This window comes from Danio rerio, chromosome 14 (assembly GCF_052040795.2).
Source record: "Danio rerio strain M-AB ecotype USA chromosome 14, GRCz13ab, whole genome shotgun sequence".
Taxonomy (NCBI): Eukaryota; Metazoa; Chordata; class Actinopteri; order Cypriniformes; family Danionidae; genus Danio; species Danio rerio.
The window spans coordinates 45,949,814-45,963,359 of NC_141034.1; the positions used below are offsets into that span (position 1 = coordinate 45,949,814).

The 13,546-nt window shown below is 35.8% G+C and overlaps 1 protein-coding gene across 2 annotated transcripts in view; it reads right to left on the reverse strand.

Annotated features, from left to right (window-relative positions):
• The window catches only part of fgfrl1b (fibroblast growth factor receptor like 1b), a 78,883-nt gene that overhangs the window by 31,997 nt on the left and 33,340 nt on the right, over nt 1-13,546 (reverse strand). For both annotated transcript variants that reach the window (XM_087280440.1, NM_001012263.2), the window contains 1 exon segment: nt 3,478-3,750. In XM_087280440.1, coding sequence (XP_087136566.1) covers nt 3,478-3,750 — 273 coding nt within the window.

A 13,546-nucleotide genomic window follows, 5' to 3' on the forward strand; every position in this document is an offset into this window, starting at 1 on the left:
TCTGTTTTGTATTTTTATACAAGTGGTTATACAAAGGTTTTTGTTGTTTTACAACAAACATATTGCCTAAACTTGTATTTGTCCAGCTTCAGGTCCTGAGCATTGTGTTTTCTATTTTTCTACGTAGTGTTTAGTGACTGTTCAGTAGTGTTTTTAATTTTGATTGACTTGAGGCAGGGCAGCATGGTGACGCAGTGGGTAGCACAATCACCTCACAGCAAAAAGGTTGCTGGTTAGAGCCTCGGCTGGGTCGGTTTGAATTACTGTGTGGAGTTTGCATGCTCTCCCTGTGTTGGCATGGGTTTCCTCCGGGTGCTCAGGTTTCCCCCACAAGTCCTAAAACATACACTATAGGTAAATTGAGTAGGCTAAATTGTTTGTAGTGTATGTGTGTGAATGAGAGTGTATGGATGTTTCCCAGTGATGGGTTGTAGCTGGAAGGGCATTCGCTGTGTAAAACATATGCTGAATAAGTTGGTGGTTCATTCCTCTGTGGCGACCTCAGATTAATAAAGGGACTAAGCCGAAAAGAAAATGAATAAATGAATAACTTAAGGCATGATTGAACAACATAGTTCAGTTTTGAAATTGAATTGTTTTGAGGTGAAAGTTTGGTTCCGGGGGCGAAGCAGTGGCGCAGTGGGTAGCACGTTCGCCTCACAGCAAGAGGGTCGCTGGGTTGCTGGTTCGATCCTTGGCTCAGTTGGCGTTTCTGTATGGAGTTTGCATGTTCTCCCTGCGTTTGTGTGGATTTCCTCCGGGTACTCAGGTTTCCCCCACAGTCCAAAGACATGCGGTACAGGTGAATTGGGTAGGCTAAATTGTCCGTAGTGTATGAGTGTGTGTGTATGTGTGGATGTTTCCCAGAGATGGGTTGCAGCTGGAAGGGCATCCGCTGTGTAAAAACTTGCTGGATAAGTTGGCGGTTCATTCCGCTGTGGCGACCCCAGATTAATAAAGGGAATAAGCCGACAAGAAAATGGATGAATGAATGAGTTTGGTTCTGCTAGAAGACTCTGAGGTTTCACAATTTACAGAAAAGGAGAGCAGCTTTCAAGAAATGTGTCTTAGCAATCGAGAAAAACTGTAATCTTACGTAAAAACCCCAGAGGGTTTGCAATCCTAATAAAAATAAAAGTTGAACAGCTGATGAATTTTTACTTGCATGTTGTATTTTTAATGTGACAATTTTTATATTTTATATGTTATGAATTAAAAATGGTAATTTTAAAAGTTGATTGAAATGTATTATATTTTTGGAAATCACCAAGCGACCCCCTCTCATTGTCTCGCAACTCCGACCCCCACTTTGGGAACCACTGTTTTAAACTATACTTCCAATTCTATTGATGGAACTCTGAAGTAATGTAAAAAATAACAAACATCACCCCCTTTTCTTTAAAAAAAGAGCTTTTTAGTTTGTGTTTCATATTTTTTGTGATAAAAGAGATGCAACTGAATGTGAAAATGAGGGCTAAGAATCTAAATCTCCTATGACAATTGAGAAAAGATAATATCACGTAAAATGTGAACAGTCCAATGCTGATAACAAAGCCATTAACTCTTTAAAATATTTTAATCTTTCATTTATTATGACATATTTATCAAATCAGCATACAATTATATCATTATAGCATTGTTAGTTCCTATTAAACAAATTCAGAACCTTTAAGATATAGCAAATCTGGTGTTAGTTTAACTAAAAAACATTCCGCCAATTCAAAAAACTCTAAATTCAATGTAAATAAATTCAATGTATAACTTTCGTTGATGAACACAATTGTAAATTGTTTTAGACACACTCTGAAGTGTGTTGTGTGCATAATACAGTGTAATACATTATATCAAAATCAAATATCCCATCCGTATCCCACAGTAGAATTGAAGCAGGATTTTAACAAAACAAGGGTGACAAACAATCCCTTTAAGTCTTAAGTTGCAGGGTTCACTAATCTTTACTGAAAAACAATGCCGCTGCTTAACCAGTCTTTACTCAACTAATAGTTAGATTTCTCCCAGCAAAAGTCACAGCTTTAAACACTCAAACGCAGCAACAGGAGGGTCTAATGGGCCTTTTGTTCGGGGCTGTTGGTCATTGCAGTTAATGACTTCAGTAAACTCTACAACTATATTCCAAAGGGAGTAAACCAGTCCAATGCACCATAACTCTAAGCTCCGCAGAGCCTTCGGGACGGAACAGGAAAACAGCAGGCCGCCATCACTCCCCATACAGGAGGCCCAGAGCGAACACATCAAGGGGAGTGATCCTGAAAACACTGGCTCGGCCAATTAAACAGCCGCCTCGCTCAGCAGTATAATCATGTTTGCATCCGCACACTAGCAGCCTCCTTAAATTTGGCCCTACAGGAGGAGCTGAGGGCTTCTGGGTCCTCCAGTCCAGGGGTTCACAACCTAGAGGTCAACAACCCTACTAGGGGTCACCAAAGATTTATGAGGGGTCACTCTTGTTTGAAGATAAAAATGAAACAGATAGCAGTTTAATAATGAAACAAATTATTGATAAATGTTACCATTTGAATCAATAAAAGTGTATTTAAATACAGCTACTTACAAAATCTGAGGTGCAAGATTTTTTTTGTCCGCTGTTTTTTTGTTGTGGTGGTCGTGGGGGGTTATTAAGGAGTTTAAATGTTAAAATAGGGGTCTCTAGGAAAAAAAAATAAGTTGGATTCACTGCTCCAGTCCATTGGGCCAATTGAGATTTATGGCACAAAAGGCGGCAGGTCGTCTCTGTCTCCTCTCAATGTACTGAACATTTTGGCTAGAAATGCCTGGCCCAGAGTCCCTCAGCAGTCAACCACACACTCTCCGAACGTGAATGCAACCCCCCATTGCTCCAACCGGCCTCATAACAGCTACATGCCTGTACACCTCATTTTCTCTCTCCTTCCATCCAAGGAAGAAGCTGTATATTCATTTCCTTGCCTGTCAGGTCTCCACTATGTGGGTAAAAGTATGATCACGGTATTAAATTACGGCCTACATAAACAACAGCAGGTATTGTGTGACAGACGACAAGAAGCCATCCTTTGTTTCCAAGATTTGATAATGCAATGGCATATGCTCCAACAAATGCTAACAAGTCATAAATTCCCATCAGCACAATGCCCTCTTGTGTTGTTTCAGTTAATGTCACGTACTTCAAACCAAGCATGCATTGCTAGTTTTCATCAAATATGACTCCTGAGCAGCACAGTTACCTTTTGTCAAGGCATTTATTTGGTTTTTGGACTGCATCTGAAAGCTCATGCTTCATAGTTCCGCTGTTTTCTGATGCCATCTGTCTAGATCTAAGAGAACTAACCCACTGAAAAACTACTGTAGAGCGTGTGCAGCGTTGCAGGATTTGATTAAGCTTGGATGACTGATGTGGCCTATGAATGCTATGGGTGAGCAGAAGTATAAAGGATTGAGATATAAAGCGTTGTGGTGTATGGCGTGGGAGGGAGTCTTTACCAATTACTATGAGTGTGAAGTTGAGGGCGAGGCTGCCAAATCCATTGGTGACGCGGCAGATGTAAACTCCGGCATCCTCCAGCTCCACTTCTTTGATCTTCAGACTTTGCTTCAGGACCTTGTAGCGGCTCCAGCCTGGATTCACATTACGTCCATCCTTCACCCACAGGACCAGTGGAGGAGGGTCACCCTCCACCGGGCAGGGAATTCGAACCGTGCAGCCCAGTTTTGCTGTCTGTCTATTCTCTACAGGACGACTCACCGATGGGGGACCTGGAGAAAAAAGAAAACAATGTCTTGAGTTATGATAGATTATTTGTCTATATCAGCTTAAAGAATAAATGCACAATAATTAAGAAATAAGAATGTAGTAATAATTGTAATAAAATAGCATTATTAATAAACACTAACAATTATTGATTTAGGAAACATATTATTATATATAAATAAGCATTTTCTAATTATTTTTTTCTTTTTAATGGCTCAATAAAATGTATTTTTTTAGTTTAATTGTTGATTTTTCCATTATTAATATAGTGAATGTTTTTGAGGCACATTTTGCTTTTGTGCATAGTTATAATGTAAAAAAACCAATGTTTTGTTGGAAATGTAATTTTATTAGTAATAATAATAACAATAACAATTTTCTAATACAAATAATTTATCATTTAAATGATAGAAACTTAATTTTTTAATTCCTAATATTGTGAATAGCTTTTAAAATATTACTACTTCAATAACTACTACTACTACTACTACTGATAATAAAAATAATAATTTGCTAATATGAATATGATTTTTAATATAATAATACAACTAATAATAATAATTTGCTAATATGAAAATAATTATTTTAAATATACTCTTAGCACCATTATTACCACAGATAATTTGCTAATACGAATGGATTTTTAAAAAATATACAACTACTACTACTACTACTACCAATAATAATAATAGTTTGCTTATATGAATATCATTTTTTAAATATACTACTACTACTACTGCTACTGCTGCTACTACTACTACTACAAATAATTTGCTAATACGAACACACATTTTTAATATACTACTTCTACTACTACTAATAATAATAATATTAATTTGCTAATACAAATATGATTTTTTTTCATTGTACTACTACTACTACTAATAATACTGTTTTGTTATCCCAGATTAATAAAGAGACTAAGCTGAAAAAAAAAATGAATAAATGAATAATACGAATATGAATTTTTTAAATATACTACTACTACTACTAATATGAATACACTTTTAAAAAATATACTACTACTACTACTACTACTACTACTACTACTAATAATAATAATAATAAAAAGCTCATATGAATATGATTTTTAAAAATATACTACTTGTACTAATAATAATTATATTAATTTGCTAATACGAATACAATTTTTTAAAATATTGCAGCTGTAAGGGCATCCGCTGTTTAAAACATTTGCTGGATAAGGTGGCGGTTTATTCCACTGTGGCGACTCCTGATTAAAAAAGGTACTAAGATAAAAAGAAAATAAATTAATGAATAATTTGCTAATACAAATAAGTTTTTTTAATATACTCTTACTACTACTACTAATAATAATAATAATTAGCTAATACGAATACAGGTTTGTTTAATTTACTCTTACAACAACAACTACTAGTACTACTACTACCACCACCAATAATAATATTAATTTGCTAATCCGAAAACACAATTTTTTAAAAATACTACTAATACTACTACTAATAATACTACTAATAATTTGCTAATATGAATAAAAAAATTATATACTACTACTACAACTAATAATAATAACAACAACAACAATAATAATCATTTTCCAAGTGATGGGTTGCAGCTGGAAGGGCATCTCCTGGATAAAACATGTGTGAGATAAGTTGGTGGTTCATTCCGCTGTGGCGACCCCAGATTAATATAGGGATTAAGCCGAAAAGAAAATGAATAAAAAAAAGTAATAATAATAATAATAATAATAATAATAATAATAATAATAATAATAATAATAATAATAATAATAATAATAATAGTTGTTGTTATAATTATTATTATTAATTTACTTGTTTCTTGGTTTGTAACCCATTTGCTTCATTTAACAAACTGCACATATTATGCAATATTCCTCTACCAGGAGAACAAGTTTTCCTCTATTTTCTCCCAGAGTAGTTCTGCTTTCGGGCTAAAAAAAACTAGCAAAATATGTGAAGATTCATGCGTTCTGCAGAATGAAATGTTCTTTCTCCTGCGTGTATTAGGACACAATAAGCACAAAGACAGCACTGCCAAAAAATGTCATGGCCACAAAATCTCTGGCATGTAGAAAATACTTTCTTCTCCAGCTTCTAATACACCTTGTCCCACAAATATATGTTATGCGGGGAGAAGCCAGGCACAAGAATTTTATGGGGAATTTCTTTCCTTGCACACACAAGGACCTTTTCATCCCTGCTAGCAGCTTTGCGAAGACTCCCATGAGCACTTGCTTTCCATTTCCTCCACACATTGGCGTATGTGTATGTTGGAAGGCACCTCTCATTCATGCCCTGTACTGTCACATCCTGTTGCTGCTGTAAGAACAAGCAAGATTATAAATCGAAAAATGACACTGGCCGTAAATGTACTTTTTTTCTTTCTTTCTTTCTTTCTTTCTTTCTTTCTTTCTTTCTTTCTTTCTTTCTTTCTTTCTTTCTTTCTTTCTTTCTTTCTTTCTTTCTTTCTTTCTTTCTTTCTTTCTTTCTTTCTTTCTTTCTTTCTTTCTTTCTTTCTTTCTTTCTTTCTTTCTTTCTTTCTTTCTTTCCACCCACTTCCCTTCAAGTCTTTCTGCTGGAGTGAAGTGTTTTCACCTGAAGTTGCTGGTTGCCATCCAGGAAAGTGCCAGGAGAACAAGCGGGAGGGGAAGAAAAAGAAATGGTTGTTTTGGAGCAGGAGTTAAATTACAGTAAATTCCAGAATGTTAAGACTAAGAATGGCAGAAATAAATTCCTCTCTGGAAATAGAGCAGAAAAAAGGTGGAAATAAGCACCAACGGCTGGAGAAAAGGCTACAATATGTTTGATGGATCATGCGCTTAATTCACATACAGTTATGTAAGGTTAAAATTATTAGCTCTCCTGAATTATTTGCCCCCCTTTCCCCACATTTTCTGTTTAACGGAAAGTTTTTATTAAACACATTTCTAAACATTACAGTTTCAATAACTCATTTCTAATAATTGATTTATTTTATCTTTGTCATGATAACAGTAGGGGAGAGCAGGGACAAAAGTAACATTACTTATAATAACCTAATTTTAAATGATAAAGTTTTTAGCAGAAACATATTCATATATAGCAGAATATATTTAGCAGAATTATACTAAATAATACAATATATTATTTTAGACTCACAACAGTGGTCTATCGATACCAGGTGTTGTTTTCAATGTAGAACAACTTCAATAGAACTTTACTGCAAACAAAAGTTGCACATTGTTACTCTTGACTGATGAAAGTAACACAAAAATATTTGCTAGACTTTCTGGCTTAATCTTGTTTATTTTAAACACATCTGACTGTGATCTTGTTAATGTTAACTGCAAACATATTTTGTCATTTATTTTTGAAAAAATATTAAACTGCATTTTCATTTTAAATTTCAGCTCCATTAAATGTTTCAAAAGCAATCCAACAATGCAATATGTTAACCTTTTCTACAGTCTTTGAATATTTTATTTATTATTATTGGCAATATGCGTTAAAACATCTGAATCCAAATACTGCAAACTCTAATGTGGAAGTGAAAATTAAGGTTTGTCTATTGTCAATAACAGTGTTACTTTCGTCCCGACAGGAACTCTTCCATTTAAACCTCATTTATTTTTAAACTGAAAAGCCCAGAGATTGCAAACTGAAGGATGCTTAAGGATGCCCTAAATAATCTGTAGATCATGACCTGTGATCATTATTGTGACAGATGAAAAGAAACACAACTTGTAATAAGGAAAAAAGCACCGCTTAATTTACTTTTTGCACTTAAAAACAGGAATTTAGAGCTAACTGCTGGACACGGTCTTAGTATCACGTGATGTTCGGCAGCTCCATCAAGGGTTGCATGCAGAATGAGCTATTATAGCCTGAAAAGCAAATGTTGTCAGGGCATTGGGAAAATAGCTTTGTTACTTTTGTTCCCGCTCTGCTATAAATATTATTTTACAAGATGTTTCTCAAGAATATAGTATTTAGTTTAAAGTGATATTTAAAGGCTTAACTAGGTTAATTAGGCAAGTTAGGGTAATTATGCAAATCACTGTATAACGATGGTTTGTTCTGTAGACAATTGGAAAAAATATTGTTAATAATTTTGACCTGAAAATGGTTTAAAAAAAAAAATAATTAAAACTGCTTTCAGTCTAGCCTACATAAAACAAGTAAGACTTTCTCCAGAAGAAAAAATATTATCAGACATACTGTGAAAATTTCCATGGTTAACCTTTCCAAGGTTAATAAACCTTGGGGAGGCTTTGGGAGTTGTTTGTTTGTTAAAAAAAATGAAGATTCATGTAATTGGTAGGCTCTGTGAGCAAACAATGGATCTTTTCAGTCCCTGCGTGGACCATGTGAGATAGATCTTATGAACCTGGTGGCTGAATGAATGGAAAAGAAGAGGGCAACTCTTGAGTGTCTGCATATTAAAACAACCTGGTGGACTGCTTAGAGCAAAAGCTGAAATATTCCCTTTCCATCCTCAGGTCACGATTTTCACCACGCACATAATAAAGTATGCAAAAGATGTGAATCAGAGAAAGAAGGCTTGGGACTGTCATTTGAAATTTCTTCTTTCTATCACCTATTTGTCACACAGTGTCTTAAGCTGAGCAAAAAGCTTTGATGTGAGGCGGAGAGAGGCGTCATACGTGCTGACAGACTAATATTGCCCATAACAGTGGAAAAGACAAAAGATGACAGAGGCCACACACACGGCCCACACAGCAAAAACATGTCTGGTTCAAGCTGATGGCAGACAGGGCGGCAAAAGAAATCTCCTGTCCGAGCTGGAAACAGTCACACATGCTGAAAAAATATTTGTGGATCAGTGTCTTAGAGGTATATATAAATACACTTTATTAGGTACACCTTACTAGTACCAGGTTGGACCTCCTTTTGCCTTCAGAACTGCCTTAATCCTTTGTGGCATAGATTCAACAAGGTACTGGAAATATTCCTTAGAGATTTTGGTCCATACTGACATGAAAGTATCACGCAGTTGCTGCAGATTTGTCGGCTGCACATCCATGATGCGAATCTCCTGTTCGACCGCATCCCAAAAGTGCCCAATTGGATCGAGTCCTGGTGACTGTGAAGGCCATTTGAGTACAGTGAACTAATTGTCATGGTTAAGAAGCCAGTCGGAGATGATTCACGCTTTATGACATGTTGCGTTATCCTGCTGGAAGTAGCCATCAGAAGATGGGTATACTGTGGTCACAAAGGGATGGACGTAGCCAGCAACAATACTCAGGTAGGCTGTGGCTTTGACATGATGCTCAATTGGTACTAATGGGTCCAAAGTGTGCCAAGAAAATATCCCCCACACGATTACACCACCACCACCAGCCTGATCTGTTAATATCATCCCAAGTCTCCCGGAAGTTCCGGGAGTCTCCCGCAAATTCATAGAGACTCCTGGATGCCCACAAATGAATGATAATCTCAGAGAAATCGCGCGTCTCCCTCCCGCTCCTTAAATAGTCTCCACCGCATCCCTCTTCAGGTATGTCGGGCACAACTCAACCCCACCACTCTTCAGCACGCAACTCACCCCCACCGCTCTTCAGGTACATCGCACGCACACGCCCCTACCGCTCTTCAGATACATCCCCCACCACTCTTCAGATACGTCGCGTGCACACCTACCCATGAACCGCCAACTTATCCAGCATATGTTTTACGCAGTGGATGCCCTTCCAGCTGCAACCCATCTCTGGGAAACATCCATACACACTCATACACTATGGACAATTTAGCCTACCCAATCCACCTGTACCTGTACATGTCTTTGGACTGTACGAGAAACCGGAGCACCCAGAGAAAACCCATGCGGACGCGGAGAGAAACATGCAAACTCCGCTAAGAAATGCCAACTAACACAGCCGAGGCTAGAGCCAGCGACCTTCTTGCTATGAGGCATCAGCACTACCTACGCCACAGCGTCGCTAGCCACTGCAGCATCACAGTCAAAAATAATATTAATATAAAACATACTAAAATTTCACCCATACCCATAGTTGCAAATCCATTTCCAAAAACACACAACCAAGCCAATTCAAGTTTATTTGTACAGCATTTTTCACAATAATTATGCAAAAGGTGCAAAGCAGCTTTACAAAAGGTGCACATTATTGCATTACAATCAAATTCTGTAAAAGGTTAAGATTATTAGTTACCATAACTTTATGAGTTACTAATAACTTTAACTAACTAACTAACTAACTAACTAACTAACTAACTAACTAACTAACGAACTAACTAATAGCTTTTAATAAATAATAAGCGTAATTTAGAGGCCTTTGCCTTTCATATAAGCCAGTTCTGATACCAAAGAAACAACTAGAGGTCAAGTTATTATTTGTTGCTCCTAAAACTTGGATAGGCGACAAGACTTTTGTCAGGTAGTGTGTAGTATATAGGTGATGTGTTCAATGAAGTGTTTATGAAACATTTGTGTATTTGTAACCATTCAAAAGACTGTATTTAACAAATAATCCTAGAAAATTATTTCCAAAACAATATCAAGCTGCATAGCTGTGCTCGACATGGATGATAAATTTAATATCAATAAACATTTACAACAGCAACTAAGAATATTAGTATGATTTCAGCGGTATTATGTGAGACTGACGAATATGATTAATGTATTAATGTATACAAGTAATGTAATAAAGCTTATTTTATATTAATATCTCACTACACTACTGTTTCTCTGTCATTTCGATCAAATATGGATTGGCGGTATGCATAAGAAGCTTCTACCAAAAACATAAACAAAAAATATATATTTTATATAGACTAGAGATTTGCTAAAAATACATCCAGTTAACTTTCATCCAGTATTTTAACAACATTAATGTGCATGGCAGACTATTCTATCAATTAGGAATAACGACTGAGACAAATACACCAGAGAGCTAGACCAAAAAAAAAAGAGAGAGACATCATCTTGCATCCATGTGGAGGCATCACTTAAAATGTGTTTTTGACAGACCTCCCAAGAATCACCCTCAGCACATTTTAGACAATGCTGAAGACTGGATCAATGGATTATTGCTCCATAAATGTCATACACATTTATCGCCTCACTGACTGTACACTAAATGACTTCAGTCAGCATGTTTCTATTCAAAGATGCACATTTAACTTTAAGAGGTCATGCATTTAAAAGTTGCAGGTGTCTGTTAAATATTTAATTTATTAATAGATAATTATCACATCATGATGTAGATAAGATAAAGCTAAAAACTAACTAGCTAAAGAAAAAAGATAAAGCTAACTAAATATGGCTATTTTTGTGTGCCTCTTAAATGAGATGCTGTCGCCCTAACCGAAGAGAGCAGAGACTTATATACAGCTTATACCCCAGTTACTCTGGTAAAACAAACTAAACATTTGCATTCATTTTAATATACAACTATACAATTTTCTGTGAACACATAGAAACAGTGTGCGTACCCAGAAAGCCAGCTGTCAGACGACACACCATGTGAATATAAAAGGTTTGTGAAATCTATTTTACAACTGTCATATACTGAACACACAAGGCAATTTCAAAAGTACTCAAAAACACAAACAAATCCTTATAATGTTGGCTATAACCACAAACATAAACAGCTTAGAAAGTAACTTCATGTGTATTCTGAAAATCAAACCTGCCAAACATTGTCTCTTGGATATGGTGAGCAATCTGAATTTGTTTAAAGTTGCAATGAAATTTTGTCATTATAATTATATTGTATATAATTATGTTATCATTTGAAATTATATTTATATAGTAGTGCTTGTTATAAACAATGTATCTGTGTGCTTCATTATTTTGTAAAAATTAATTTGCCCTCAGAATCTTTAAACACATACTATAATCTTCCCTTCGACTTTTCTTCACTTCTGGTCATATGGAATGCTTTTAAGGCGAAGCTATCAGAGCGTGTCTCGTTTCTGCTCTACCTTCATCCATTCATCAATCATTTTGCATTTTGTTAGCAACACTCATCTCCCAACAATCCAATCTGTTCCCAAATGATGAAAACCTGCTCTGCCTCAATTTTTTAAAAATAGTTTTTGGACTATTTCAAGTGGATGTAAGAAAAACACGACAATTCTAATTTCGTTTCATGATATCTTTAAATTCAGGATATTCTGACATGCATGTTCCTGAAAGAAAACTCCACAATCAAGGCATTTGATAAAGTTAAAAAACAATTGTCGAATAAATAATCAATTTTGGAGTGGACACTTGAGGTTTTTTAAGGTCAATTTAAGCGCTTTATGTTCAAAATTTGCAAAACAATTAAGTTAACTTAATTAATTTGTGCTGGGAGAACATAAGGGAGTTGTGTGGAACCCAGCATTTTTTTTTACAGTGGAAACTGCTGTAGTTCTTTTTTTCTGACCAAAAATTAAGGGAAAGTGGAGAGGAAAGTAACATGGGACGAAAGTAACAAAGCGAGTTTCTCTAAGCCCTGATAACATTTGCTTTCCAGGCTATAATAGCACATTCAGCATACAACCCTAGATCTGCCCAATATCACGATTTTGGTAGCATGTCCCCCAGTTAGCTCTGAATTTCAGTTTTAAGTGAAGTAAGTAAATAAGCTGTTCTTTTTTCTTATTAAAAGTTGTGTTTCTCTTTTCATGTGTCAAACTAATGATCAATTTACAGGATATTTAGGCATGGCAAGGCAAGGCAAGTTTATTTATATAGCACATTTCATACACAGTGGCAATTCAAAGTGCTTTACATAAACAAGAATAAAAAAATAAAATAAATAAAAACAAATAATATAACTGATAAAAAAACATAAAAACAGGTAAAATGTGATATAAAAGAATGAATAAGAAGAAAAAAACATAATAGTGCAATCTGTCGGACGCAGCACAGTGCTCATTCAGTAAAGGCACAGCTAAACAGATGTGTTTTTAGTCTTGATTTGAATGTGCCTAATGTTGGAGCACATCTGATCATTTCTGGAAGCTGATTCCAGCAGCGGGGGGCATAGTGGCTGAAAGCTGATTCACCCTGCTTTGACTGAACCCTTGGAACTTCTAGTTTATATGATCCTAAAGATCTGAGTGATCTTTTAGGTTTGTATTCAGTGAGCATATCTGTAATGTATTGAGGTCCTTGGCCATTTAGTGATTTATAGACCAGTAATAAGACTTTAAAGTCTATTCTGAATGTAACTGGGAGCCAGTGTAGAGACCTGAGTACAGGTGTGATGTGCTCTGATTTTCTGGTTCTGGTCAGAATTCTGGCTGCAGCATTCTGGATGAGCTGTCTGACAGTCTTTTTAGGAAGGCCAGTGAGGAGGCCGTTACAGTAATCCACCCTGCTGCTGATAAAAGCATGAACAAGTTTCTCTAAATCTTTACTGGAAACAAAGCATCTGATTCTTGCTATGTTTTTGAGATGATAGTACGCTGATTTACCGACTGCTTTGACATGACTATTGAAACTCAGATCTGACTCCAGAGTCACACCAAGATTCTTGACCTTATTTTTTGTTGTTTGACCTTTAGTAACAAGGTACGCATTTACCTTGAGAACCTCATCTCTGTTCCCAAACGCAATAACTTCAGTTTTCTCTTTGTTTAACTGAAGAAAGTTTTGGCACATTTAGTGCAATAACACATCCCTGAGTTTGAAATGTCTTAGTTTTTCAGTTTAAAAGTAAATCAGATTTAAATGGAAGAGTTGGGGATGAAAGTGACACTGTTATTTATGTCCCACTGCTAATAGACAAATCTTATTTTTCACTTTCACATTAGAGTTTGCAGCATTTGGATTCAGATATGT